A 23,738-nucleotide genomic window follows, 5' to 3' on the forward strand; every position below is an offset into this window, starting at 1 on the left:
ATATATATGGAAATTAATAAAGTACATTTACTCAAGTCCTGCACTTAGGTACACATTTGAGGAACTTTACTCGTGTACTTTCATTTTATACTTTTACCCTACTGTAGTAGGGTAGTAGGTTGGAAGCAAATGTTGCACTTTTTACTCCACTACATTTATTTGAAAGATGCAAACTAGTTACTTTATAAATTAATATTTTTAAAATATGATTATTTGGTATAGAATAATATATAAGTAACTAAAAGCATGAATGGGTAAACAGAAAATTAATGGGCACCAATTTTGCGAAGAAGTTTTTTGCTCAAAAATATTTCACGGTCCTAGCTTCTTTAATATGAAAATGTACTGCTTTTTCTTTTAAATATTTTTGTTGCTTTTTCTGCAATAAGCACTTTTACTCCTAGTACTTTGAGTACATGTTCCTAATTGTACTTAATTCAGTATTATTGATGCAGTACTAACTTAAGGTATTTTTACAGTGTGGTATTAGAACTTTTACCCAAGTAAAGAATCTGAATAATTGTTACACCACTGATAAGATGTAATAAATTGAACGGAAGTCTGGTTTGATAAAATACCTTAATAAAGTCTATGAAATATACCTTTAAAAACCCAAATCCGGGTGTATGTCGCCTGCTAGTGGTTGAACACCGACATCGCCTTTCATTTTGACCTGAAGACTGAATGGGGAATCCGCACTCCCAACATTATCCTGCAGAGAGAGTAGAGGCTCGTCAACAGACATTGGTGTGCAATGGGGATTATTATTATTTTTAGATATAGTTAAATTAGTTTATAGTGCAAGGACTTTAAAAGTTTGGAACAAGTGACTACAAAGGACAACAATACACAGCAAACCGCAGTGCTCCAGACTGAGTGGAGCCAGCAACTTGTGAGACGTCCTAGAGCCGCAGCACGACCACTGTAAGCACTACAACTTTACACTGAAACATCATAAACGCATTTAAAACACCCGTAATTGTATTTACGTTTTAGAATGTGCTGCTGATATTATATTGGACTTTCATGAACGTAACTATATAGCAATAACTGTCAAAGGCAGAAAAAGTTTGTTCATTCGTAACATTCACCTATCTCTGAGCAAAGAAAACGTGCTTCGAAAAGTTAACCCAACTGATTTTGGATACCAATATTAAATATTAATTATGGTTTGTACTATGGTGGTGTGTTTTATACAATATGGAACCGAAATCTCCTCAGCTGTAACGCCAAAGCGAGCCCTAGTTTATCAGTAAAGCGGAGTGATATGCACTCCGCCTCTCCAGTCTACTTGTGTCCAGGATCTGGAGGACATGGCACGGGGAGACGGAGAGAAGAAACGCTGGAAAACGAGAGGAAATATTTAAGCGTGTAGCAACTGCAGCTTTAACGTGACAAGAAAACTCTTTGCCATGGCTCTCATGGTGTTCCGTTGAGAGGTATGTTACTAAGCGAATTGTTTCATTAAAAGTGAACTCCAGTGAGCTGCATCAGCAGGATACGCTGGGCAGAGGAGGGCTGGGCTAACAGCTAGCATAGTATTAGCCTCAGTTGTGAGGAGTTCAAAAAGTTTCTGGAATGGAGGAAGAGGAGGAAGGGTGAAGTAACTTCGACTAACCGTTACGAGGTAAAAACTATGGCTCCAAAAGGCACGTTTTAAAGAGGAAACAGCGTCCTAAAGTGTGAAACTAGATAGTAAAAGTTGTCAGTTGTTATTAGATGTGTCTGACTGTAAATGTAAGCCAAACAAGTTGTGTACTGTTAGCTAAGCTAGTTAGCAAATTACTTACATTAGCTTGCTACATACCAGGGTAGGCTAACAGCCCTGGAATAATGTATAACATTATGACTGTGCGTGTTTTTGTGCTACAGTTCATTCAGAGCAGTGTTAAAAGCATTTTTTTCCTGCTGTTTGGGGATCTGTGTAACGCTAGATGTTTCTGAATCTCCTTTTCCCCTTTCTCTGGGTGCGGGGTGCTTACTACTCACCGGATCGTTCTTCCATATTGTCTGTGTCCTGTACCTCATACATGTCAAGCATTTCAGGCAGATCTCACACACACAGATTTGATTGCGTTTTTTTCCCCAATTTTACGTGTTTTGTAGGCAATAACTAAAGCATTATTTTTTACTCAAATGGGAACAGGCTGGGACAAACGACTTTATTATGCAGGCCATTTTTAACAGAGTTTTTGTTGTTTACCACTTACAGTTGACTTATTTTTTTCACTTTTTATCGAGTAGTTCTGGCTTTTGGAAAGAGCTTCAGATGAGTATTGATTCTAAATTATATCACATGGTTTTCTAAAACCATTTCAAAGCGTGTTATCTTAAGTTGAAAGTATAGTATGCCATGAACTGTTCAAATGTATGCATATTGGCCATGGAAAGTAGGAAAGCAATTGCCTCTCTTTCAGTCAGTAAAGAATATGTAGTTAGTACTCTTAGTTACAAATGTATATCAACCATATTCTCAGGTATTCTGAAGACATGGATCACAAACCATCTTTAATCATGGTTATTTGAGTTAATTTAGGCATTGATCAGTAAATACTGGGGTCCAGGATTCCCTCAACTCCTCTTTCAAAAGTGATGGTGTGTTCAGTCAAGAATGATTTCATTTTCAGCCTTTTGATGTCCTTGATGGCAGGCACACAAAGATCTGGCAGTGTAAACCTTTGTCAGTTTGTAAAGATTTATCTGAAGGATTAGTCATTTAGATGCAAATCAACCTTTATACAGCATCAACTCAGGCAAGTAAGATCTATGACCAAACACTATGTTTCTGCTCGTTTCAGGAAGATAGGACACGTCCTTATGTTGAAATCTATTATTTGGCATTGCTCACCCTTATACAATGAACTGATGAATCACTGCTGATGATCTAAAAGAGGACTGACTGCATCCAGCTCTCTGACTGATCAGGATATGTGGAAACAGCTGCTGGAACATTATCTGATGGATGTCTGAAAAATGTACAGGCTGGTCATTTTTATTTGTGCCAACATGAGTCCTTAGGAGGTTTCCCTCCGCTTTCATGTGCCTGTAGAACAATGAGCAGTGGAAGTGGGTGCAGTGCTGTTGGACAGCTGTGTGCTGTAAGGGAGGGATCGGGGCAGTGATGGGCCGAGGGAGGAAGCAGCTCTTTGTGGTCACATCCTTTTTGACTAAGGCCATTTTCACAAGCCCCCAAACAGCTGCTGCTGCTGCAGGCTGCATGTGTTTGACTGTCTGCTGTCTGCTGCATGATATGGAGTGTCAGATATCACAGCATTTCATTTAGCGTAGATATGCATCAAGAAGACGGTTTGAAAAATTAAGAAATGGATAAAAGAGATAACTATCATGCTGCGTAATAATATTATTAGGCTCTAGAAAAAGAAAGGGGCTTTGTTTGTATCTAATGCCTTTTGAATTTGTAATGTATTTTAAGGTCTCAGTACTAAGCGTTTGCAAAATTAGGAAAATGGTGTGATTTATCACATGTGGATCTAAACCAAACAAATATCTTAGCCCATCGTTTTACTCACTTGTAACACGGTTACAAATACTTGTATGCTGATAAAAATGATGGATTATGATTTTAAACTTTTATGGTATTACATGCTGTAGGGTATGTATACTTGCCAGCATTTAAATGCCGATGGGGGCCATTTGTTGAGTTGTTAGACTGTCTTTCACGTTTGTCTTTTCATATATATGACACGTTCTGCATGCAACACTTAGCACCTATCAGTCCTGCTGGAATTTGGGATGACGCATTTATCTGAGTCTCTTCTTGGAAATGATGAGTCGGATCAAACAGGGAATAGGGTGCTTTTTGATCATCGTACTTAGTCACATGCTGTGCTGAGGTTCAGACTTTATTTATAGTTGAATTTACATTTCAATATTTTTTTGGTGATTTTTATATATTTACAAAAGTCAGGAAAAATGGGCTTGTTTATCTACAGTGTAAATGTAAGTGCAAATAATTGAGTCAGTTGCCAATCTTTACATGTGTCTCTTTTCTCTTTGGCAGAACGCTTGTGAACCAGTTGGAGAAGTCAGTCCGGACTGAAGAGGAGCTGGGAGTTGTTGTTAAAAAGCAGCGTCTTCCTTATTTCTCAGCCTGTCTTCTTGCGCCGGTGAGACCTGCTGCATTGCTTCAGTTGGACAGAGGTCCTGATCTGAGCCCCTGCAGCCTGCACCCCCCCACTCCATCAGTGGTGGTGACCCAACTCCGGACTGCTTGCTGCAGGGCCCTTCCTGAGCAGCAGCAGCTGCGTCCTGCTTGCTGACTCCCCTCCCTCCCCTGCTTCCTGTCCTTGGTCAGACAAGGCTACAGCCTCCTCTCCCCTACCCCACCCCTCATCTCTGCTGGCCTGTCACACACACCCACACTGAAGTGGGTTCTCTTGTTAAACACACGTTTTAAGCTACCAACGCTATTCGGAGACCATCAACAGGGGACACCTAGACTCCCCTTTGGTCCTCCCCCTTTTTTAACCTACACTGCATCATCCAGCATGACCTCCATGTCCAGTCTCTTCTCCTTCACGAGCCCAGCAGTCAAACGCCTGCTCGGCTGGAAGCAGGGCGACGAGGAGGAGAAATGGGCAGAGAAGGCAGTGGATGCGCTGGTGAAAAAGCTGAAGAAGAAGAAAGGTGCCATGGAGGACCTGGAGAAGGCTCTGAGCTGTCCCGGGCAGCCCAGCAAGTGCGTCACCATTCCCAGATCATTGGACGGCCGTCTGCAGGTGTCCCACAGGAAAGGCCTGCCGCACGTCATCTACTGCAGAGTGTGGCGCTGGCCTGACCTGCAGTCGCACCACGAGCTCAAGCCCCTGGAGGTGTGTGAGTACCCATTTGGCTCCAAGCAGAAGGAGGTCTGCATCAACCCGTATCACTACAAGAGAGTGGAGAGTCCAGGTATGTGCTCATACTTTCTGCTAATAGTGACGCACAAATATCAACTTGTCAACTTGACCTTTTTTGTGCTGGACACTTATTTTTAACTCATACTCCTAACTATTATTTTTCCTATACTCAAATTTTATTTCAGAGTGCTATCTATCCCAGGGGGAATTTTGTTACTTATTTTCCATTTAAGATAAAATAAATTCTAGTAAACATATTGATATAAACATAAGAAGATGAAGTAGCAATTTTGCATTTAATGCTAAAAATAAAACAGAATAAAAATATCTAAAAATAAGAAGTTGAAGTAAAAAAAGGATAAAATAAGAACACCTTTATAAACGTAAGAAATTAAAGTTAAATGTTCAGTAAAATAAACAATAAAATAGAATAAACATCTGTAGATTAATACACATAGTGCATTAAAATACATCAAAAAAAATGCTGAGTTAAAGTAGAAGTGTACAATAATTTCTTATATTAATGTATATTTTTTAAATCCTTTAAAGTAAAAATGGGCACGTTTGTGCAATGCATAACAATTATACATTTGTTTTATTACAATGGCTTGATGAGCATTATTTCTAAATTGCACAGTTAAAGGTGTTCCGTTCACATTACCTTTCCTCATTTAAAAAAAGTTTATTCAATAATTCAGTCATTTCAAAACGGTTTGAGATTACATTTAAAATATGTGACAGTTAGCCCAGCGTAGAGCTGTGCACATCCCTGAGCTAGATCTCTGAGCAAACTGTGTAGCTGGTAAACAAATCCACAGAGGTCAGGAGGCTGTCATCACACGGGCCGTTCCACCCGCCCCCGTACATTTCACAGAAAATCAATATCAGTAGCTCTTTTAGGCTCTTATTAGATTATATGCCTCAGGCACTCCAGATGGGGTGTGGCATCGGAGAGTGGATCACTAAATGCATAAAGCACTCAGACTAAACTTCCAGCACTTTCTCATCGCTACCCCTTCTCTTCCTCTTTCTCTCCCGGTCCCTCACACACTGCATCACACACACTGTTGGGTGACCCTGAGGGGACAGCCGCTCTGACATTACACTGCTCTGGGACTGCCAGCTCTGTATTGACCAGTCCGACGATATGGATCACATGTCAGTCAGGAGAGGCTGAAAAGCAAAGCTCATTGGGTAGCTTTTGGAGGGACAGCCTTGGAGCCGTGACGCTTAGAGTCACTTAGGAGATGATAATCAAGAAGCACTCTATCTGCTTCACGAAGTCCACAATTGAAATAAATGTGGATGACCTCTGTGGTAGTGTCTTTGCCAAGATCTGAAGTGGCTTTTGAGGAATTCAGAATTGTTGCTGTTCAGTCTTGTTTTGGGGCTTCGAAACTGGGATTGAGCTTCAATCTGAATCAGAAAACTTTATTTATCCTGTGGGATAATGGGTTTAGTGAGAGACAGTTCCTCCATTTTAGAATAAAATAATACATTAATAATGGAGTTATATTTAAAATATAATCAATATATTTATATAAGCTTAAGAAATGATAGTAATGTGCAATAAAATATTTATTTAATAAAAGAAAAAAGGGCAAAATCTATTTGTTAAAAAATAAGTAAAAATATCTAACGTTTATTATACAATATGTACAGTGGTGTGTTAATATCAATAACATATGAATGCTGCTGGTAGTACTACAAAATCTAACAATACATATGTAAAAAAGTCTATCACAACAAATACAGGGGTGTTTAGTATTAAAACATATATTAATGATAAAAAACAAAATACTGTGCTCAACAATAATGTCCTTACTCAAGTATTTTAAGTGTTAATACCAGTATGAATTATTGCAGGGGGTACATAGTGAGTTTTTCCCCAGAAAGAAGTGTGACTGATAAGAAAATACCTTCTTCGCCGGTCTGAGCTTTATTAATTTCTTACGCCCAATTCGTGTTCCTCCTCTCTGTTCCTCCATCAGTGCTCCCTCCGGTCCTGGTCCCGCGGCACAGCGAGTTCAACCCGCAGCACAGCCTGCTGGTACAGTTCCGTAACCTCACCCACAACGAGCCGCACATGCCCCTGAACGCCACCTTTCCAGAGTCCTTCCAGCAGCCCCACAGCGGGGGCGGCAGCAGCACCGGCGGTGGGGGAGGAGGAGGCGGAGGCGGTTCCTTTCCCATCTCTCCCAACTCTCCGTATCCCTCGTCCCCAGCCAGCAGCGGTACTTATCCAAACTCTCCGGCCAGCTCGGGGCCCTCCAGTCCATTCCAGCTCCCAGGTACGACAAATACACCCTCTATGTACCTGACCCTGGGGGGCCAAACTATTGTGTACAACAGTCTCTGGTGATACTTTAGTTTTTGAGGTTGTTCAATGTAAAGGGAAACATGACAGTGTTGGTCGCAAATGTTTACAGTAGAATTGGATCAGAGAACCAGATAAAATCCATTTAATATGCATTTAATTTCAAAATACGCAGTGTAGGGACAGTGTGGGTGCAGTAGATTGAAGTTTCATCTTCATTGTTTACTACAACATCAGACAATTCCATCTTGGAAGCTCATATTCAGGTTATTCCGAGTAACGCTTTGAATGTCTGCCGTCTTAATTTAGGATGTCCCGTAAAAACCCTCACTTTAAATGAAGTAATGAATCCACTTTCTTTAATTATATAACTCATAAGTGCGGGCTTCTCTTTGTCTGTGGCAACCAGGAGAGCATAGCGCTTTTTCTTTTTATCCCAGTGAGAGTTGTTAAATAATATTTTCCTTTTGAAAATGTTTTCACACCAATCAGTGCGTCTTAACTTCGTGACGCTGGAGTTATTTTCTTTTTTTAATTGCACAAGTTGAACACAGTCCTATGCAGTCACTCCTAGACTTGAATACAAACCGTATAATGTTACTCGTATAAGTGAAACCTAAGATCTGCAACTCTGCAGACATACCAGTGTTGAACTTTATAAAAAGACATGGAAAAAAGCTTTGCGACATTCAAATGATGTATTTCAAAGAATGAAGCCTCACACTTTTTGGTATATCCCTAGTTTTAATCCCATGCATGACATCACTAGGCACTGAAAAAAGTTTTACCCGGTCAAGTTATTTTATTGATCCAAATAAAGCTAAACCCCTGAATGAGAACAAAGGAAATGCCAGCTAAGCATTGTCTGCCAGAGCCAGGGCTGCTGGCTGCTGTCAAGGCGCTCACTCAGCGGAGCAGGCCCCCCTCTGTTTCATGTCACTGACTGGAGACACAGCGGACACGACCAGCATGAATAAATGTCACTTCACTGAGACACTCCTCTGTCATGTTCAGGGGTCTTGATTTGTTGGAGTAATACTTTTGTGGTGCAGTGATGACATATTTTTGTATCACATCCGGTGGTTTCAAATAGTTGTGCTGAAAATGTTTTTAGAACATCTTAAGATGTTATGACTTGATCCTGATGGGTATTAAGCATCTAAATAATTGACATTTCCCCACTTGTAATCTAAGTGGAGGTTCGATGGATTGTCGTTTTCAAACTCTGTTGGGAATGGGTTAGCATGTGGCTTGGCAAGTGAGGGATATGTGAAATCTGACACCGTATCCGGGGTCCAGATCCTGTGATGATTGTCCGAGTCTGGGGAGATGTGTGTTTCTGAGTGTGTGAGTGCCAGCTGCAACAACTGGTCTCATCCTCACTAACTGGTCTCTTAATGTCTCAGCTGACACCCCACCCCCCGCCTACATGCCCCCCGACGAGCAGCTGGGCGGGGAGAGCCAGTCCATGGAGACGAGCAGCACCCTGGTGGCCCCCAACATGGCCAGAGGAGGTAAGGTCAAACACATTTAGAGACAATAGCGCTTCACTAATAACAATACTGAGGGTAAAATACCAACCAGGAAGTACATTTAGGAGGTTTATGAAAGTCAAAGACCGCAGACTAAAGGCATGACTTCACTTCGCTGGAAAGTTGCTGTAAAATGTTCCCCTAGTCTCAGCATATTTGTAAGAACAACTGAATGCAGACACTATCCATGATGATGTGCTGCTGTAAAAATGAAGCCAGGCTTTTGTGTTGAACTGCCCTATTTGTCTGTGACTTTAAAACTGCAAAATGAAAACATAGTTTCCAATTTTGTACAAAAACAATTTGAGGATTTAATGATCTCTAATTAAATCGTTTTTTGCACTGAAGGACATATTTTCGGTACGAATAAGTGCTGTGAACGAGCTGCTTTGCAGTTGTTTACTACACTTATTTGTTATTAATTAATGAATCCGGTTAAAAATATTTAGTATGTGTTACGGTAGGAGCTGGTGGTCCCAAAACCCACCCTGCCATAATTCATTCTCTGTATCTATTACTTTTTCTCTGTAAGATAAATCTTATGTCTAATACTGTCTAGTAGATATGTTTGTAACGATGTCATCAGCCAAGTTTCCGATTCGCCTGTATTTATCTCCCCTGTCCCAGACGTGCAGCCAGTGGAGTACGAGGAGCCAAGCCACTGGTGCTCTATCGTCTACTACGAACTCAACAATCGAGTGGGCGAGGCGTATCACGCCTCGTCGACCAGCGTGCTGGTGGACGGCTTCACTGACCCTTCAAACACTAAGAACCGCTTCTGCCTCGGACTGCTGTCCAATGTCAACCGCAACTCCACCATCGAGAACACACGGAGGCACATCGGCAAAGGTACGGCTAATGGCTACGGCAGCAGGTTTTTGAGGTGTTCAATCGTTTAAATTTGATTTAAATAGCCCGATACAAAAACCACAGAAGAGCAGGTTTTGCAAAGCTGCGTGAGTATCCTGACCCCTCTTATGTCTGTGTCTGTTATCCAGGAGTTCACCTGTACTACGTGGGCGGGGAGGTGTACGCTGAGTGCCTCAGCGACACCAGCATCTTTGTCCAGAGCCGCAACTGTAACTACCACCACGGCTTCCACCCCACCACCGTCTGCAAGATCCCCAGCGGATGTAGCCTCAAGATCTTCAACAACCAGGAGTTCGCTCAGCTCCTGGCCCAGTCGGTCAACCACGGCTTCGAGGCCGTGTACGAGCTAACCAAGATGTGTACCATAAGGATGAGCTTCGTCAAGGTGAGGCCCTCATGAACTCAGGGGAGGCGAAACATGTCAACTTTTTTTTAAAGCAAAATTCCTCACAAATATCATGTTGAGACAAAGAGCATGATGATGGGAGGCACTGTTGTTAAAAAGCTTTGCCAAATGTTGGAAAATGCCTTATTTACCATTGTATTTGAATTGTTAGTAATAGGCTAGATTTTGATATATGCTCTTTAGAAAAATACTTGATTTTGAACATAAGCTAGTATTTATTATATAACGGTTTGTTTTTTTAATCGTAACAATCCTGTTGTATTTTTTTGTCTGCTGCCGTCCCTCTAAACGTTTTTTTTAATTGTGTTGAGGGCTGCAAAGATTAATCAATTAGTTGTGATAAGTAATTTTTAAGAAGATATTAAAACAGTTTTCATTTCATTTTTCTGACATTTACAACTATGACAGCATGGTGTTCATACCTTTTTGAATTGTGGAATAAAGAAAAATGACATCACATTTTTTACCATTTTGTAACATTTAAGAGGCAAAACAACTAATGGACATTATCAAAAAAATGATTGCCATTGAGAATAATCATGATCAATTACTTTATATTGATCATTTCTTAAATTTCCTCTGCCTCTTCGTAGGGCTGGGGGGCCGAGTATCACCGACAGGACGTCACCAGCACCCCCTGCTGGATCGAGGTGCACCTGCATGGGCCCCTCCAGTGGCTCGACAAGGTGCTCACACAGATGGGCTCGCCTCTCAACCCCATCTCCTCCGTGTCCTAATGATGGACTTGTGGGAGCTCGGGAGAATCCTTTCTCCTTTTTTTATTCTTTTTTTTACTTTTCTTTTCTCCCCCCTTAGTGATTTATAATTTAAGGTGGTCTTAATGGCTGAACTGTTTACACTTAACTTTGGGAAGGGATATTGAACTTTGGCTGGAGATTCGACAACAGCAAACAGCCGGTATGAATTGTTGAAGCAGATTACCGAGTGGAGGAAGAGAGGAATAAAGAGCAGTTACGACATGGACACACTGCTGCTTGAGAATGCTACAACACCTGCAAGAATCCAGGGCTCCTTTGTCAAGCTTGAATCTGTCAAATGTTAATTTTTTTTTGCAAGTTTTTATTGTTTTGTTAAACGTTTTTACTTCTCTGTATGTGTAGTTTTTAATGTAGCAGAACTGTGTCACTACTCTGCCTTATGTCCGACAGACAAATTGGAATTTTGCCGAACACTTTTCTAACATCGTCGTCTCCGATATTTACAATTTTAAGATATAGACACGATAATGTTTACCATTAGGCTCGGATATAACAAGTGCTTTCTTTTTATAGTCTCTACTGCTAGAAATGAACACTGAGCTACCGCCCTTTTTAACAAGTACGCTGACCTGATAGTTTCGATATGGGAGATCAATCACTGAGCAAGTTTTAACACGCCGTAAGCTAACAACATTGTGAATGTTACATCTATCGCGATAGAAGTAGTCATTTATGATATATCCAGACAATACTCGTCAAGTTTGATTCTTGTTTGTACTCTCGAGTTCAAGTAAGAATGTTTTACATACTCACCGTATTAACAATATTGTGCACTCATCGATTTTGTGGAGGCGTATTTTTGGCGTGGGTACCAAGGCATTATGTTGATAATTGAATTCATTATCTCAATGAAATAAACAGGTTATTTGGTAACAATGATGTGTATTTTATCTCTATTTCTGTTCTTTTATACTTTTAGAAGTACTTGGAAAGATGTAAAAGGAAAATAAGTGAATCCAATCATAGAATAAGAAAGCCACATTTAGGGTTAGCTATGCTATGATGTATAAATTGAAGTATTAAAGGAGTCTATAAATAAAAAGTTTAAACATTGTCAACAATCTGAAGCAAGTCTAGTTGCCCTTTTATAATATTAATACTTATTTTTTTATGGTACTCAAACACACTTTACATTTACAGATTAAAGTTAATATAACACAACATTCCATATGTTGTTGTTTAATAAATAACGTTGGCCCTTAGGAAATATCCTTTGACTTGCATTATTGATGAAAAGCACTTTATGGTGGAAAGCCGTACACAGCAGATATTAGATTCAGAGACGGAAACAAATATCTATAAGTAAGTAAGACTTTTTGATTAAAGGGAGATGAAACATCCTTCGGCCAAATGTGTAGACTGATTTAGGCCCACATTTGCCTACTGCATAAGTCATAACATCCTTAGTGTGCAGTATCCCCACATTATGGCAGCATAAATCTAACCTGCATGTAACCTGACAACTTCCTATTGGTCCACGTTGGTTCTCTACCGTAAATCTCTTAAAAGACGGGTCTTGCAACTATAGCACATTCAATACAAGACACATTAATCTACACATACATATAAGGAAATGCGTGATTTAATACAAATACACTTTTTCGAATATCTAAGGCAAATATTCTCTTCGAAATGCTCTAAATCCGAGTAACTGACGGAAAAATGCACTATGAAATTGCTCTTGCGTCATTTTACCTCAGCAGCCGGATGTGATGTGGCTCCTAAGGAGCAAGCCAAAGATAAACACGTAGCCAGACGAACAGGGGCGAGGATAATACATATTATAGAGGGGCTACCGTGAAATGATCGAAATGGAGTAGGAGCTAACAATACAGAGATTTTTAGCAGGCAGGAAGCTTTGTCGAATTAACAAAGGAGCAAGTCTTCCGCAGACATCGAGTCGGTGAGTCCCGCAGAGTACTGACAGCTGTAACGTTACCTGCTAGCTAGCTAACTTTAGCTAACCCTAGCTAACTATCATAATTACCTATCTTTGACAGTTAACTAGGTGCTCTCTGTAGTAAAGTAATATTACTCCTACAAATGGGTATACTTTCAGCTTTCTGAGAAGTATATAAATAGCTCACAACTAAAGTAAATGTTTATTTTCTTCTTGCAAAAGCTGTTACAAGGTTGGAGGTTTTTTAGGCTTCAATGTATTAGGTTAGCTTTAACGTTAGCGAGCTGGGTTAGCCAAAACAGATATTTATTCTCTGGGATGGGTCATGTTGGTCTTTCGCTACTTTTATATAAACAGAAATAAGAGTAATGTTAGTTTTTGGTGTTGCATTCAACTTGAGGAATTGACCACATTGACACAGGCATTCAATACCTGAAACAGTGGGAGTGTACACAATGCTAACCAAGTGCAATGCTTAGCATTTGTACAGGAGCAAAAATAAATCTAGCATCAATGTTTAGATTTTGAACAGGTATATGCAGAACATGCTATGTGGCCTGATAAAACACATGTACTAAACACAATCTTCCACTTGAGCTATGACTGGGATATATATTGTAAAATAATGCTCTATCATGTTATAGCAGGTGTTTTAATGAAAGTGGGAACATAATAGTGTACAAAGATAAAGTATACCTTGATATCCTATTATAATCAGATTGTTTATTTTGTAAGGAATAATTTGGTGTAAGGATCTTTTATCAAACCCTTTGTCAGATTGACAGCTCTGTGTTTACTCCCTTAACCTGTTCTAAACAGCCCTAAATGCTTTGTTATTTGACCATCTGAAGATGAAGATGAAGATGAAGATTCAACTTCTGTAGTTAACACTTAAGAGCAGGTGTGATTCTTGACAATTATAAATATCAACCAGTCAGTAATAAGCACATCACCCTTTTTGAATTAAAATGCTTCCCCTGGATCCAATCACATCAGTTCTGAAAATGCTACTTTGCATCTATTTCCACATGAGCAGTTAACCTTACTTTTCATCTGAGATATGGGACATTATCTAAACATGGACTAAGCATTGCGCGTTTGTTCAATGTAGTTATTAATAGTACCAAGTTATATAGTGGCATTCTTCATTTATGCAGGGTTTTTTCATCAAAATTCACCCATAAGGGTCTAAGACATCTTCTAATGAACAAAGATATGAGGAAACCAATCTTATTGTTTGCCCTCGGCTACACTTCATTATCAGAGTATTTGGATGTTGTTGCAGTAAATTGTTGTAATCATTAGTATGAGCAGTATTTGCACAGAATATGTCTTCCTGATCACAAAATAAAAAGCTTGAAATTGGAATCTGTAGGTACAGATATGTCTGGTGCCTATATTTGACAATATTCCTGTCAACACTGTTCTGGAGAGTTTTGCCGTTTGTTGTTAACAGATGGAATGCATTACTTACTGTTCAGAAAGCAGTGACATGCGTTGAACAAAAAACAAATCATCATAATCTATTTAGCTGCTAAACCGATGATAATAACCAGTTAAAGTGTTAGTTGTCTGCACACAAGTGTAAGGAAAACAAAGGCATTGTACGTCGCATTACAGTAAACAAACACTCCTCAGTGCGACTGCATCCTATTGCCTCATTAACCCTCAAATATCATAATCATACATTATTGATTATTATCTTTTAACATCTCTAAAGCTTTGCTGTTGGGATGTTTTTAACCAGGGAGACAGGATACAAGCATGATTGTGTCCTTAAAATGTTGATGACAACAGAGTGTAGTTTCACAATGAAAGATTAAAAGGCTGTATATTTGCAGCGAATTAAATCATGAAGTCTGATTTACATCATCCACTACATCCGTCAGCTTTCACTTGCATCAACCTCCTCTCTCTTCTTCTGTTTCCCCTCCACAGTATCTGTAGCCGAGTCCAAAATGGTGCGAGCAGCCTTGGTGACCGCCACCAGCCTGGCTCTGACCGGGGCCGTGGTGGCACACGCTTACCTCCTCAAAAACCAGTTCTACCCGACTGTGGTCTACCTCACCAAGAGCAGCCCCAGCATGGCGGTAAGAGCAGCGTTCAATCCAAGTCAAATCCTGAGTATCCTTTGGAATATTCAAATATTTTACCTAAGGATGCACAGATTCAAAATGACTCGGCCAATACTAATATCGATGGTTAGATCAATTTTTTACTTTGCAGTAACAATGTTTTTATTTTTATTTTTGTTATTTACCCAAACCCCTGTCCACATGCAGACACACAGTCTTCACATTTTGTTCTTCATTATTTAAAAAAATTACAACATCTTCTTTGCCAACAATATTAAGTCACATGGTCTTCACAAAAAAAATGGATAAACATCGGCTGCTGCGAGTTTTATGTCACCTTATTTGTTGTCTGCTGATGTATGGCCCATGCAGCAGTGCGTCCCTTTTATTAATTACATTTAAACATGACAATAGTTCCTCCACATTCCTTACAGCGACATTGTAATGACTCATGTTTTGGTTTCACTTTTGTTTCTGGTACCAGGTGTTGTACATCCAGGCCTTTGTGTTGGTGTTCCTGCTGGGAAAGTTCATGAGGAAGGTCTTCTTCGGACAGCTTAGGGCTGCGGAAATGGAGGTAAGTTCCTGACTCATTACAACAATAAGCAATGCATTGTTTCGGTAGACAACGATTGATCTAATCTAATGTGCATTCTGTTCTCTCCCTCACCAGCATCTCATCGAGCGCTCCTGGTACGCCGTGACTGAGACGTGCCTGGCGTTCACCGTGTTCAGGGACGATTTCTCCCCGCGCTTTGTCGCCCTCTTCACCCTCCTGCTCTTCCTCAAGTGCTTTCACTGGCTGGCTGAGGACAGGGTGGACTTTGTGAGTGACTCCATCTTTATCTTAACTAATATAAAGTATGTCTGTGGCTTAATTTATTACAGTGACATTAAATAATCCCTGTTTCAGATGGAACGGAGTCCGAACATATCCTGGATTTTCCACTTCAGAGTGTTATGTAAGTTCACCTTGTCATTATCAGCCACGTCAGAGATCCTTCTCCCCGCCCTGCTCTGGGTTTAGTGTTTGACTTCTTTCCTCATCTCATTTGTTGTATTGACTTATGAAACACTTCTTTAAGCTAACTGAAACTGTATTCAAATCAGTGCTGCTTGCACATGAAGCCAGGTGCACCACGCATGAATGGACACAACAACACAACATTTAAATATTAAAACAACATTCTTAACACTGCTGGAAAAATAACTCATTGGCACTTCTTTGGAGATTTTGCATGTGGAAGTTTTATTGTTGTTCTTTATCCCCTGCAGCTCTCATGGGACTGCTGGCTATCCTGGACTTCCTGTTTGTTAACCACGCCTGTCACAGCATCATCACCCGAGGAGCCTCAGTCCAGCTCGTCTTTGGATTTGAGGTTTGTCATACTTTGAAACTGAATTGGAGTTTTGTGTTTATTTGGTCATTTAAACAGGCATTAGACAACCGCAATGTGCAAATGAGCATATGCTGTCGCCTGGGTACTTTCAGCGTCTTTTGGAGATAGTGCCAGTTACTTTCTTTAGAAAAGAGTTGCTGCTCTGTACGGGACGCACAACATTATCTTTCCACAGTTTGCTCGGTTGATGTACAATCTGGCATATCCACTTCTGGAGATAGTAACTGCAAATAAATTACATTAATATTATTTGGTAAATGAGGAGAGCTTCTGATAGTTACCAGGGAATGCAAAAAGGTTATCCTCTTCATGTTTTTGGTGTCCAAAGGTTGCGTAATTACTTTGTTCCGTTAATTGAGACGTTCATTTTTTGCGGGAAATTGAGCCCAGTAACAAAGAGGTTAAAGGAAGTGTTATAGGGAACCAAACTAAACTAAACAGAGCGATGATAAATATATAGTTCTAGTCATTACATTGAGTATTCAACAATTAATCCGCCAAGATTTATCACTTTAACGTCTTTAATGCAAAACAACATGTCTATATTGCCACATATAACCGACAATATTAGAAAGGTTAAACGGATGTCATGTTGAGACGGGTTGAAAATAACACCCCCCAATGCTTCACCACAACCTCATACCTTTATCCTTTACGTACTAAGTTCTTCATCCCCACACACATAACACCTCCCACTAACTCCTCTCCTCAGTACGCCATCCTGATGACCATGGTGCTGACCACCTTCATTAAGTACCTCCTGCACACCATCGACCTGCAGAGTGAGAACCCCTGGGACAACAAGGCCGTCTACATGCTCTACACCGAGCTCTTCACAGGTACCCAGTCCTGCAACGCCTCAAAGCGTCACGCAGGGATATTTTGGTGGTAGCAGACCAAACTTGTGGCAGCCATACTGACGTTATAGTCGATGTTTTTTATTCCAGGTTTCATCAAAGTGCTGCTGTACATTGCCTTCATGACCATCATGATAAAGGTCCACACCTTCCCGCTGTTCGCCATCCGGCCCATGTATCTGGCTATGAGGTGAGCAGCTGAGTTTGGTCATATCCAAATCTATGATGATATTTCATAAATAATAGTTTCTATTTTAGTCGCTTTATATCTTTAGAATGCATATGTAAGGCATGTTCTGAGTTTGGTATTGTTTTCTCTTTTTCTCTCAGGCAGTTCAAGAAAGCTGTGACAGACGCTATAATGTCTCGGAGAGCCATCCGCAACATGAATACACTGTGAGTAATAACACTCATTATTTTTAGAAAGCTCCTTTTTAAAGATAGTTTTACAAAATGCTGCAACAAAGAAAAAGCAGGATAGTCAGAATAAAATATAACAGGAAGAAAACAATAACGAGACAAAATGAACTATAGTTAAACAAGGATAAAAGCTATAAATAGAATCAGAATACCTTTAACGTCCCACAGAGGGAAAATGTACATTGACAAAATAATGTCAACCCTTTTTATGGTTAGCTTAATTCATTGTTTTACATAGCCTTTGGTTAGTTGCAACAAAAACTGAATTGAGGACACATTTGTATTTATTTTTCTAATTGTCTTCACAAGAATCTGCAGGTATCGCCCTGACAGTGTAAACATTACTAATATTAGACATGATAAATCAACATTGAAATCTTGAAGGATAAATAAATAGATGGACTAAAATATGAAAGTATGTGATTTTTAATTTAGTTTAGCTTTAGAGGTTCTCTGCATATTTAAATTTGGTGTAAATACTTGGCTTTAGTATTTTCTTTTTTATTCTCTTTATATTTTCACACATTGAGGAAAGGATTTGGTGTAGCTATATTTTCGTGTGTGTACGTTTCTCTTTAATGACACCATTCACTGATTTTAGTAATCCTTCCTCAGTGGTATTTGAAAGCAGACAAAAAGTTTTGATTTATACTAAGTAAAAGTCAGAATAATGCCTTAGCGTCATTTCTCTTCTGATTGTTTTCTGTTCAGTTATCCTGATGCTACTCCTGAAGACCTGCTGGCCTCCGACAACGTCTGCATCATCTGCCGGGAGGAAATGGTCACTGGAGCCAAGAAACTGCCGTGTAATCACATTTTCCACTCCAGGTGAGTCCCGTGGTCAGCCTTCTGACTCTGCGGAAATATTTCAGGCTGCAAACGTAGATGTGAGACAGTCGGGCTCTACAGTTATTGTTGACACACACAGTTCCTAAATTTAAACAGTAGTTTGCTAACAGATAAAACAGGACCTAAAACAAGAAGCTCTGGTTTTTACATTGTGTTTAAATGTTTGTTTGTCCTTGTACTAATAATGTTACCGCACCCCCCCTCCTCCTCCCCACAGCTGCCTCCGCTCCTGGTTCCAGAGACAGCAGACCTGCCCAACCTGCCGTATGGACGTCCTGCGTGCAACCAATAACAATCAGACTCCAGCCCCTGCTCAGGCTCCACCCCCTGCTCCTGCTGCACCTGCCAACGCCCCCGCAGCCCCGCCCCCCAATGGTAAGAGTCGCAACCATGAACACATGACGCCTAGCTATGTGGCTGCACAAGACTAAAGCAGTCTTTGAAACAACTTAGGCAATAGCATGGTGCAGGAATGAGTCCTAAACCAGGAAATAAGTTATCATTTTACCACTGTCCTCTTCTGAAGTAAACGTTTTTATTAAATCAGTAAACAGCCCACTTGGGAAGCTTCTACTTGTCTTAGAAACGTGTCTTTTTCTGTTATATTACAAAATCCAATAGAACATCTCATTGGGTTTTTATGGTAGCCCTTTATGACAACTTCCGGGTCGGCCTACAGAAACACATCATCACTGCACCACTCTATTCTGCACATTCCAAAAGCTGAGAGTACATTTACCTCTAACACATACTGAAAACCTTTTCCATTGGTGGGATTTAAGTCACTAAGGGCTTTTCACACTGCACACCAGAGATATAACACTGGCACATTCCAACCGACCTAGCCCGACTTTAGCCTAAAAGTGAAATGGCCTAAAGTAATAAATGGACTTTCCGGCAATCTAAGGCCGGGCTAAGAATAGGCAGCATTTCATTCTGTTCAATTCGACCCACAGTGGCTTTACGTTTTTGAGAAAATCGTACACAAATCACGATGTTTTTGTGTCCAACTTTTCTTGCTTGATAAACATGTAGCGTTTCCCGCACTTTGCAAAGAGGATCATTAAAAACACATTTCCAGAGCCTTCTCCAGGGTTGTTAAGGATCTCTTTTGTCCCGTTTCCTCTCCAGTAGCCCCAGGCATGCTACCTGGCTTCCCTCCTGGCGTCTTCCCCTTCTGGGGGCCATTCCCTGCAGTGCCCCCCCCTGGTGCAGCCGCCGCAGCTCCCGGGAACACAGATGCTCCACAGAGCACAGAAGCCACCCAGGCAGCCGGTAAGGACCACTCCCTACCTCACGAAAAGTAGAAAGTATCTGAAAAGCTCTCAGAGAATGCGTGTGTCTATGTTGTTCTAATGTTGTGTTTGTCCCTTCAGGGAGCAGCGCGGCCGGTTCGTCGACTGCAGACGCAGCGGCAGGCGCTGCTGCTCCAGGATCAGCCATCCCAGGCTTCCCCTTCTCCTTCCCCCCACCTCCCTTCCCCTCTGCACCGTGGATGCCCATGCCTCCACCTCCGCCCTTTGGTAAGAGCACACATTCTGTCCCGTCTATCAGACTGACATAAAGACACGCTCAGTGTCGTGTTACTCCTCTATAAGAATAGAATTTATGTGGATGAGTCACAGGTATGATATTGTTGTCTCACTTCTTTGAAAAGCCTTTGTTTAAGGACGTGCTGAAGGTAACCTTAGCAACAGACTATCCCGTCACACTGTGTGAAAGTCCCTGGCACTTCCAGCTACAGTTTCTTAACCATCACAAGTCTGTTCAAAGTTATCAAGAGTGGAGGCCTCTCACTGAAGGGAGTTTTCATTGTTTTCATTTGGTTTTGGAAAACTGCAAGTAGTCTGAGCTTCTGCAAATTAGTTTAAAGCTAAATAAATACAAGTAACAGTGGCTGCATGGATCTAGTGCTACAATTAATGATCATTGTGCTGATTATCGATCGGGGTTTTGGTTTATAAAATGTCAGATAACGGTGACACATGCTAATGAGTGTTTCTTAAAGCGTCCTAAAATGTATTTTTTGAACTTAAAAACATACATTTGACTAACCATAAAGAAACCAGCAAATATTCGTAATGAGTCAGCTGGAATAACCATTTTTACTTGCCAAATGGCAAACAGGGTCATTAAAGTTGATTTGCTTACTAACCAATAATCTATGCATCGTTACATGAAGCTGAAGCAGCTGCTACTCAGATCAATAATAGATTAACTTTATTAATTGCTCGCTACTTAAAATCAAGTTTAAAGTGTTCACACAAGACAACAAAAAGTATTTCACAATGTCCAGAGCACAACCAGCTGAGCTTCCTCATGTATACTGTGCATTTATGCTAATATAGCTAGTGTTCACGTGTTGAGGCTAAGATGAAATTTGTTTCACATCAACTGCTTAGTTTAATCTTCTCTCTCCTCTCTCCTCTCCTCTCCTCTCCTCTCCTCTCCTCTCCTCTCCTCTCCTCTCCTCTCCTCCTACAGTGTCTTCGATGCCCCCCCCTCCTCCCTCCCTGTCACGGCTGTCGGAGGAGGAGCTGAGGCAGCTGGAGGCTGATGGTCGGCAGGGCCTGGAGGCGCGGCTGCAGTGTCTGCAGAACATCCACACACTGCTGGACGCAGCCATGCTCAACATCCACCACTACCTCAGCACCGTCGCCACGCTCAGGTAACCACGGCAACACTGAAGATGTCCTTAAAGGCAGCTGACACACTCATGCTGCGGCAGTGTTTCCCACTTCATAATGACCTCGGAATGATATTATTATTTATTATTAGGTTATTTTGAGGGTATGCATTCGATCTTTTAGTAGAATCAATATGTGTAAATCTTTCAAATAAAATGGATTAAAAAAACAATAACCAATTATTAGTATTTTTGCCATAAAGTAAAAAATGTCTGCTGGGATTAAGTCGAGCTAACCTTCCTCAATTGGGCATGTGGTTCCATGACATAAAATACACAATTTCCTATTTGTGTAACTTAATTTTCTGTATGACTCTGAACTCGGAGAATTCTTTTATTTAAGACTTCATTATCCTAGAAAATATTGAAGATTTTTTGTAAATGTGTAAAATTGTGTTATTGTTCCCCGTAAATCCACATTTTCATTCCACTAAATATGACTTTAATCTCGTAAATTCAGTGTTTGCCTCTATTACCCCCTCTCCCTGCTTTTCCTTGACAGCAGGAAAAGGAAAAGCATGTTGGCCTTAAAATGCAGTTTTCAGTTGAATGCCTCATATTTCTTTGTCTCTGTCCTCCACAGTCCTCCCCGGGCTGAGGGCAGTACTGCAGAAGCCAGCGGGACAAACGCCAACCCCACCTCTGCTGCTGCTGCTGCATCTCCTGTATCCAGCAGCAGCACAGACAGCCCCTGCCAGGAGAAGGACTCCAGCAGCTGTAAGTCCACTGACACTTCCCACCAAACAGGAAGACAATCAATGAGATTAAAAGGACACTTTATTCACTAAAATCATGACCACAAGGTCTAGCTTCCAATATATTGGAGAGACGGCATATATGTCTATGTCGTATTCTGAAGAGGAGGAACATGTATCTCTGATGTGTGTATGAACGGTCCCTTTAAAAAAAGATGTACCCTGATTAAAAATGTTTTTCCTCATCTCTTATTTGTAGCCGAGCAGGCAGAAGGAGCGTCCTCTCAGGCGGCTGACTCTACTTCCACCTCCTCGGACACGGACAGAAAAGAAGAGACGGATGATGGAGTGGAGGAGGCTGGGGTGGGTGAAGGAGACGAGAACGGAGAGCCCAACGCCGCAGAGTTGAGGCGCCGCCGCCTTCGTAAGCTCGAGACATCGTCGGCACCATCCTCCCCGCCTCCGGACAACTGATCCCCGTGTTCTAAATCGGACATTACGCAGTCGACTGACAGGAACTTTGATACTTCGTCTCTGCGGTCCTTTCTTCCTCGCGGCCTTCCACAGGCTCGGGTTTGGAACTGCGTCGACCCGGACTCAGGACGCGATGATCGGTACCGCCTTTCTGGAGTGTTTCTGCGTCGGAAAGCAATAGCACCACCATTTACGCAAACCTAGAATGACTACTGCAATAAGACTGCAGATGTTTGTGAGTTTAATCAGGCGGGAGAGGAATCTCAAACCTTTATTTGGTCGAAGTGAGAGAGGCGGTGTTCAGATTTGTGTTTGGTAGTTTTACTGTCGGTGAGGTCCTCGCCTGCACTTTGATTTTTCTTTTCTTAATCCCGTTCATAGACATGTTACACCTGGATCCAGATCCAGTGAATTCAAATCAAAGGGGAAGTAGTTCCAACTGCTTTTGGCTTTTTTTTTTCTCATTTTAACATCATCATCCCTCTTCTGTTGCCGCTGCTGTAACATGCTGATTTATTTGAATGTGTACATACTGTATAAAGAGTTTTAATAGGATGATCTGTACATAATGCAGAATAAACTGTTTGACTGGAGTGGCACTGCACGTATGTGGGAGTGTGTGTTCAGAGGGATGCCGCAGAGGTGGAATGTGTTGAAGTGACGCTCGTAGACTGTGAGCACTTTGTGTGTCAGAGCGTAAATGTCGCCTTTGAATTAAAGATTGGGCTGTAAAATTAAACCTTTTTATCATTCGTATGTACCCAACTTCTTTTAAAGATCTCCTATTATGCTCTTTTATGGCATATATTATATGTCTCAAATGTATATTACAAAAAACCTCGTCTCTGACGTGTTTTGCTCAAAATACCAAACAGATCATTGATTTTAGCATGTCCGCTACCCCTCTGTTTCAGCCCCGTTTTCGAAAGTGCTGATTCTGTGACTAACTTTAAATTTGAGCTGAGCTGAAGCTGGCCACGCCCCTTTGGAGCGTCATGCAGCTCTCTGTCTGAAGTTTCTAGAGAAGTTTCTAACAGAGAAACTCAGCGAAACGCTGCCCTGATTAAACGCATATTATGTTCCAAACCACATCCAGCATTATTTCTGAAACACTTCTCAGTGTTTACCACTAGAACAGAGACATTATATGTATTATATAAACAACAACTCTAAGTCCCTCCTGCAGACATCCTGCTGAACACACAGACACACAGAGGTGCTGCAGAGGGGATTCAGCTCGCGACTGTAAATTGCGGATGATAGGTTGGGATGTGTCACGTGGGCGTAACGTTGCCAGGAGTTCAATGTAAAGCCAGCCCACATTTCCAATATGATGTCATAACCTCAGCAAATCTGGATCAGCTCGTTTGTACCCCCTTTTTAGAGATGTTGGTAAGGAGGGAAAGAGAGAGGGTTGTATTTTCTGACACTCTGTGAGTCTCTTTACACACCGGGGACACAAAGGTATGTATAAAAGGCATCAAAAAGTGCATTTTACATAATACAGGACCTTTAAGTTAGCTTCTAGGATAAAAAGGTAATGTTCTCCTTTCAGAAAAGCCAAATAAGACTTACCAGCCAGAAGGTAAGGAATGCACTGCAATTGACGGGGGCAAAAG

General features: G+C 41.0%; 2 protein-coding genes across 5 annotated transcripts; both read left to right on the forward strand.

The window, feature by feature from the left end:
• Nucleotides 1-684: 684 nt before the first annotated feature.
• smad5 (SMAD family member 5) lies at nt 685-11,639 on the forward strand. 3 transcript variants are annotated; one of them, XM_063875843.1, is made up of 7 exons: nt 685-924; nt 4,022-4,911; nt 6,851-7,150; nt 8,583-8,690; nt 9,336-9,557; nt 9,707-9,963; nt 10,578-11,639. In XM_063875843.1, exons 2-7 carry the CDS (start codon nt 4,509-4,511, stop codon nt 10,719-10,721), a joined length of 1,434 nt encoding a protein of 477 aa, XP_063731913.1. In that variant the 5' UTR covers nt 685-924; nt 4,022-4,508; the 3' UTR covers nt 10,722-11,639. The 3 variants fall into 3 exon arrangements, with proteins under 3 accessions (XP_063731913.1, XP_063731911.1, XP_063731912.1); XM_063875841.1 differs by lacking the exon at nt 685-924 and adding an exon at nt 1,249-1,439; XM_063875842.1 differs by lacking the exon at nt 685-924 and adding an exon at nt 1,470-1,627.
• An 819-nt stretch (nt 11,640-12,458) lies between these two features.
• Nucleotides 12,459-22,858, forward strand: syvn1 (synovial apoptosis inhibitor 1, synoviolin). 2 transcript variants are annotated; one of them, XM_063876154.1, is made up of 16 exons: nt 12,459-12,666; nt 14,602-14,753; nt 15,223-15,315; nt 15,412-15,564; nt 15,652-15,700; nt 16,014-16,117; nt 16,851-16,977; nt 17,086-17,185; nt 17,326-17,391; nt 18,127-18,243; nt 18,482-18,639; nt 19,396-19,539; nt 19,641-19,787; nt 20,749-20,932; nt 21,534-21,667; nt 21,905-22,858. In XM_063876154.1, exons 2-16 carry the CDS (start codon nt 14,622-14,624, stop codon nt 22,117-22,119), a joined length of 1,923 nt encoding a protein of 640 aa, XP_063732224.1. In that variant the 5' UTR covers nt 12,459-12,666; nt 14,602-14,621; the 3' UTR covers nt 22,120-22,858. The 2 variants fall into 2 exon arrangements, with proteins under 2 accessions (XP_063732224.1, XP_063732225.1); XM_063876155.1 differs by lacking the exons at nt 12,459-12,666; nt 14,602-14,753 and adding an exon at nt 14,772-15,112.
• Nucleotides 22,859-23,738: the final 880 nt, after the last annotated feature.

Source organism: Eleginops maclovinus, chromosome 23, assembly GCF_036324505.1.
Source record: "Eleginops maclovinus isolate JMC-PN-2008 ecotype Puerto Natales chromosome 23, JC_Emac_rtc_rv5, whole genome shotgun sequence".
In the NCBI taxonomy this organism is placed as follows: Eukaryota; Metazoa; Chordata; class Actinopteri; order Perciformes; family Eleginopidae; genus Eleginops; species Eleginops maclovinus.